This window comes from Thalassophryne amazonica, chromosome 13 (assembly GCF_902500255.1).
Source record: "Thalassophryne amazonica chromosome 13, fThaAma1.1, whole genome shotgun sequence".
Classification (NCBI taxonomy): domain Eukaryota; kingdom Metazoa; phylum Chordata; class Actinopteri; order Batrachoidiformes; family Batrachoididae; genus Thalassophryne; species Thalassophryne amazonica.
Window position 1 is genome coordinate 41,547,588 of NC_047115.1, and position 6,671 is coordinate 41,554,258.

At 39.7% G+C, this 6,671-nt stretch overlaps 1 protein-coding gene across 2 annotated transcripts; it reads right to left on the reverse strand.

The window, feature by feature from the left end:
- Positions 1–619: 619 nt before the first annotated feature.
- On the reverse strand, positions 620–5,625 carry LOC117523891 (prominin-1-A-like). 2 transcript variants are annotated; one of them, XM_034185514.1, is made up of 4 exons: positions 5,367–5,625; positions 5,194–5,283; positions 2,889–3,001; positions 620–1,050 (listed from the first exon to the last, which is right to left on the reverse strand). In XM_034185514.1, exons 1-4 carry the CDS (start codon positions 5,406–5,408, stop codon positions 1,032–1,034), a joined length of 264 nt encoding a protein of 87 aa, XP_034041405.1. In that variant the 5' UTR covers positions 5,409–5,625; the 3' UTR covers positions 620–1,031. The 2 variants fall into 2 exon arrangements, with proteins under 2 accessions (XP_034041405.1, XP_034041404.1); XM_034185513.1 differs by having other exon boundaries at positions 620–2,792; positions 5,367–5,619.
- Between the last annotated feature and the right edge of the window lie 1,046 nt (positions 5,626–6,671).

Consider the following 6,671-nt stretch of genomic DNA (forward strand, 5'->3'; position numbering starts at 1 on the left):
TGTGCCTAAAAAGATTAATCCAGGTTTTGAGTATATTTCTTATTGTTACATGGGAAACAAAGTACCAGTAGATTGAGTAGATTCTCACAAATCCAACAAGAAAGCATTCATGATATGCACACTCTTAAGGCTATGAAATTGGGCTATTAGTAAAAAAAAAAGTATAAAAGGGGGTGTTCACAATAATATGTAGTAGCATCTGCTGTTGACGCTACAAACTCAAAACTATGATGTTCAAACTGCTTTTTTAGCAATCCTTTGAATCACTTTGATCATCCTGGAGCTGATCAATGGGTGAGCCTTTGCCATGCTGGTTATTCTTCTATCAAAATGGATGGTTGTTTTCCGTTTTCTTCCACGCTTCTGTTTTTTTTTTTTGTTTTTTTTTTGTCCATTTTAAAGCATTGGAGATCATTGTGGATAAACAGGCTATAATTTTTTGCACCTGCGTATAAGTTTTCCCCTCTCCAATCAACTTTTTAATCAAACTACGCTGTTCTTCTGAACAATGTCTTGAATGTCCCATTTTCCTCAGGCTTTCAAAGAGAAAAGCATGTTCAACAGGTGCTGGCTTCATCCTTAAATAGGGGACACCTGATTCACACCTGTTTGTTCCACAAAATTGACGAACTCACTGACTGAATGTCACACTACTATTATTGTGAACACCCCCTTTTCTACTGTTTTTTTTTACTAATACTAACTTACTAACTTTTTATGGAACTTGTATTTAGAATTTTGAATTTTGGCAGAAATCCTGCATGTGCCACAGCCACAGAAAGTAAAAATATGGATAATCACCGCATGGCACTAGCAGCAGGAGTATTAGTACTGCAGTACACTGATCACCCATTGTTAATGCAAGTGGGTTCTGTCATTGTCAGATTGTTGGAGTGGCATTGGGTAGAAATGTCTTGTACCTGTAGCCACGTGCAAAAATAATAATCCTTCACAACAGTTGGCCAGATAAGAAACACCTTCAAGGAGGCAGCCATTGCTGTCACGACTTCACCACAGTAAAGATGGAGGATTTAAGACAAACTATATAAGCTGCAAAAAAAAGAAAAGAAAGAAAAAACTACATCAGTGTCATGGTTCATGTTCCTGGACTTTGGCTCTGATCTTTGGGGTTCTGTCTCTATACTATAAAACAAAAAGTCTGTTTTTACAGTGAAAAAAATGGCAGCTGTGGTTGCCATGATAGTTCTGTAAAAAATACAGTAAATATATGTAAATACAGAACCTGTAAATTTTACAGTATAAAGTTGCTGTAATTTGCAAAAAAAAACAAAAAAAAAAAAACAGTTAATCTGCTATGTTTGTCATCTGGATTCTGACCTTCTGCTTGTGTACCTTGATTGCTTGCTCGATGTTTTCCACCAAGGACATTGTTTGCTGTTGAACTGAATTTCGGTGTACCGATCCATCGCCAGTGTTCATGACCAACCTGTCTGCCCATTTCCACCCAGACAATTCTATTAAACAAATGTTTGGTACTCTATTCTCAGTGCATACCAGTGACTGAGCATCAGAATAAACTGTTTTTTTCCCCACACTATCAGTGTTGTTCTCTGCTCAGAGGTCTCCACTCAGGCTTTACAGTCAGTACTATAATGATGAGAAAGGTAAAATGAATCAAAGGAAGTATGGAACCTCACTGGAGAAGTATGGTGGCGATGTTACATTATGAGCATGTATGACTAAAAATAGAATGTGATTACCACCAACAGACAGAGGAGAGTGGAAGTCATGCGATGGCCCCTCTCTCTGACTGTCAATATCCCTTTAGAATTCTGAAAGCCTTTCCCTTACTAACAGTTGGCCATTGTTATTTTGGCAGAAGTGTGCACTCTCACACTGCCCGCCTACTTTGCCTTGTAACAGCTAACGGAAGTAATAGCATCTGACTTTATTATCTGCACACGCTCAGCCAAACCATTTAAAACTAATTCGCATGACAGATGACAGAAGTGTTAAAGCAAAATGAAAGTTTTCATGAGGGAAAATGAAATGTTCTGTAACGACCAGAGCTCAGTCAAAAATAACCTGCATTTCACTCGATGAAGAAAACACTGAAGGTGAAACACCCCAAGAAGAAGCAGGAGCTGAGACAGCTGACACAGTCGGGACAGTTTGAAGAAGAAAACAGCGACCCCAAAGGTCTTCTATTTCTAACAAAGTGTCAACAAAAAAGATTTTATTTATGAGGGTGGTTGTTTGCCCAAATAGTTTTGGTCCATTAATTAACAGCCTCCTCATTTGGATCAAAGTAAAGGTGAAAGTCAGCACTTTGAATTCAGCTTCACTTTACAAAATCTTGACCCGACTGTGAAACTTTTACTGTATGTAACAAAAAAATCAAATGTATCGCTTTGAAATGCTTATTGAAATGCTTTTTGTTTTAATCCCTGCAGATTCTTGGCTTCCCTTTAATATACATTCAGAAATGTTATAACTGTTGCAGTCTCTGCTCCTCCACCTGAGTGACGGAACCACAACATTTTTTGTGTGTGTCACTTTGAAACTTTTGCTGAGTGACACTAATCTGGAAACTCAGACCCATTCACTTCACAAATAAATCTGCTTTGCAAAAGATTAATTCTCAGTTTGAGTAGTTATGTCAGTGTGGACCGACACTGTACCACAGCTGTGCAACATGTCTGTCTTTGTTTCCTGAAGTGATTCCAAAGTTGCATCTGTGGACTTTAAAAATTGCACCGTACTCCTGCACTAATCCTCCAGGTTCATTTTATTTGGATGCTGAAGAGATGATGCCCAATGTGATGGTGTCACTGGGAAAAAATTTTTTTAAAAAGCACAGTACAGTAAAATGAATCAAACACATGGAAGAAAAACATGTCCACAAGTACCAGAAGGGTCATACTCACTTGTAGCTATCAGAGTACTTCATTCTCCTGTAAAATTTGGCCAGTTTGATGGAAAAGATAATGCTCGGGATGAAGAAGATCAAGCACCAGCCCAGACTGAACCAGAAAGCATTCTGCAGACAGACACAGAGATGGATGGATACAAATGAGATTTGGGAGTCAGTGTTGCCAGATTGAGTGGTTTCACATACAACTGGAAGGTTTTCAGTGTTATTTGTTGGGTTAAAATATAATTGGGCAGGCAAACAAAAGGTGGGCTAGTTATATCCAAGGACGTTATAAAATCATCAGCGTTTATTTATTTGTCTATCTGACTGTTAGCAGGATTACGTTAAAGCTACTGCACGGATTTTGACAAAGGTTTCACCACAGATACCTATTAGGCCATGAACAACTCCATTAAATTTTGGAGATGATCTGGATCTGGATTCTGGATCAAGATTTCACTTTATATAGGCTTTGAAGGATTGCTTCAAACCTACTTCATGGATTCTCACCAAATTTACAACACAGATAGATATTAGGGCATGGAAGACTCCACTGAATTTTGGAGGTGATCCAGATGCGGATTCTGGCTCAGGATTTGTTGGGAGTGATCAGGATCAATATGCAGGTTCTGCAGCAGAAAGATACAACAACACGATGTGAAACCAAGATCAGGAAGAAACTATTTTGTTTCAGCTTGTGAACTAAACATCAGATTGCAACATCTTGATCAGTCGGACCATTCTGGATCAGTATGTAATTATTGCATTGTGTTGTGGAATCCGGATCCAGGTGAACTCTGGGTGACGATGTGAATCACATATCTTTTATTTTGAGTCTTCATCAACCCTTGGCAGACATCAGAAATCTCTGATTACTCTTGTTGGTGTTTGTTTGTGTTTTTGTTTAAATTTTGTTTTGTTTTTTGTGCATTTGGGGATTTTTTTGAGCAGCTTTTGGGCTGGAAACCATCAGCTGTATCTGGCAACACGGTCCAGATTGTTTTAACTCTGTCACAAGGTTATGTTATGTTTGGATTATTTACTGAATGACATAAAAAACGACTGAACTGATTTTCATGAAAATCGTCTGAGATTTGGGATAATAGTTAGGTAATCACTAGGTGAGCACATAAATACATGAATAAATAATTTAAAAAACCAGCTATTTAACCAAACTTGATGGGAATATTACCTGCATTGGTGTCTTCAGATGACTAATTTTTGGAACAGACTAGTCAAGTCATGCAAAACATACCAAAAAAAAGCATGTTTACAATAATATCTCTGCTACAATACAACTAGAGATTTGAACAAAAGCTCATACTGATTGGTAAAAAAATTGAGATGGACCTCAAAAAAGTTTCAGACTATGTTTTCCTTGATGTTGACCTTTGACCTTTCACCAAATGACTCCAAACACTAGTCACATCTCAATATCTTTCCAAGTAATATTCCCACCAAGATTGAAGAAAATCTGTCCGGCCGTTCTTGCTTTATCTTGTACACAGACACGCGGACACCAGTGAAAACAGTACCCTGCTCACTGCGTAACAAAAAAATAAATCCAATTATCTCAACTTGAAGATGTCAAAGCAGAATTATTTTCCTTTGTGTACATCTTCATATGGTGTGCTGCTATTGTGTAAACGTTCATTGAAATCCATCAACCAGTTCAGGAGTTGCACTTCCAAGAATCATTAACAGACAAATACTTTTCTCCAAATGATAGTACTTAGGTTTTGTCTTGGTCTAGTTTTGCCTGGGGAATATAGTAATACTGTGCAGAATCAGCAGTAATACCACCATAACCTATCAAGAGATGATCAGACGGACAGGGTGTTTGCAGAAGTACAAAAATGAGTTATTCCAGTGGACTTTTTCAAGTGGGTGCTCAAAAGTGTTCCACTTCATTCGTCTGGAAATGCAGCATTGATGTATATACAGTGGGACAATAATGGAGATACGGAGGTGAAGAAGTTCTTTGGACTGATTATGACTGTGTTTGTGGCTTCGTTCAGGAGATGGATTTGTTTTGGGTTCATTGTGGTTGAAAGGCTTGCTGCACTTTGGCAGAGGAATGTGCTCTGCTGTGGGGCATGAGCCATTTTTGTTTATTATTTATTTGTAGCAGAGGTCAGACAAAGTCACCAGCAAGTCACTCTCAAGTCATGAATCTGCAAGTCCCAAGTAATAATGTGAACCAATTGTTTGCAAGCTGACTTGAGACTTGCAGATTGATGACTTGAGGATGACTTGACAGTGACTTCCTCCCACTTCTGGTTTGTAGTGTTGAAAACGGGCAGATATCTTCTCCTCACCAAAGATTCCACCACGTGCAAGCAGATGACAGTCTCTGCCGTATCCAAAGTTCCAGCCACGGGCCTGCAGCGACCCACCTCTTGTGTAATCTAAGGAAAAGTGCACAGGTCAACCACAGCGCAAAAGGTCATCTGACACACATTGAAGTAGGGTGCAAAAAGCAGAGCCATACCGTGTAGTTGGCCCAGTCCACGTAAGTAATGATGTAGCCCATCTGACAGTCCAGAAAAGTCCTGCTTGCCTTTTACCAACAGAACACAACACACACAGAGCATAAATTCCACACATTCTTCCCAGAAGTCATGAGCAGTCAGTGGAGTTAATTCCACGGAATTCTGTATAATTCCTGTGAGCCGACTCTGAGGAGGCTGTGGCTGACAGAAAAAGTATCACAAGGCACAAAATTTGTATCATTGGTGCAATACATTCAGCTGTGCTGTGACAAAGTATGTGCCCACTTGAGCTTTTACACATTTTTATTTTTTGATGACATCAAATTTTAGAAAAACAAATCAGGCTTATATATATATATATATATATATATATATATATATATATATATATATATATATATATATATATATAAAATCCGGAAATCACAATGTATGATTTTTTTAATAATTTATTTGTTATGTGTCGGACGCAGCCCGGAGAACCGACCAGCGTTTGAAGGACCCAGTATAAAATAAGCAGAGCACGGTACAAAGGATAACAGAGTTTAATAAACATAACAGTGATGTGAAAAAATACAAACAAATAAGTGCGCGGTCTGGCGTGGCGGATTTGCGGTGTGCTCCCAGCAGCACAAAACGGTCCAGAGCCAGAACCAGTTCGGACCCAAGGACCCCGCCGACACCCCCCAGGTGGCCGCGACAAACCGAGTCTGTGAAAGAAGAAATCATCATGTGAGTCCACATTCTACACACAGAGGGACCGCTCAAAGGTGTACAAACAGCAAACACTTCCTGGCTTAATTACTAATCAGCTTCCCACCCTGCAGGCATAGAACACCCTGTTCACAAAACTCCACAGCAGTGGAAGCTGATTAAACGACTACATACAGCTCAATATAATAAGGTGTGAGGGACACCACATTTACTGACTGTATAAATGTTAGTCACAAAATCTAACGTACCTCAGGAAGTGTGCTGATGAGCGTGAGACCTCACCCCCTCCTCTTTCACAGACCATGCATCAAACCTGGACGTTCTCTGCATCCACTGATGATGAGATGGCTCTCGAGACGACGATCTCACCCGTCTGGTCACAAGGTCGAGTCTCTGGCAAATACACACTGTGTACTCCAGTCTTAAATGCCACCATGTTCCAATCCATGTAGATGCACCACAGCTGTGAGTCCTGACGAGCCGCAGGTGATCAGCCTCAGGTGATCAGGGTGAGGTCCTGATAAACTCAGCTACACAGCCACTCAGTCCCAAATGCAAGCCACCTGGAAGGAAAAACAAAAGACAGAAAC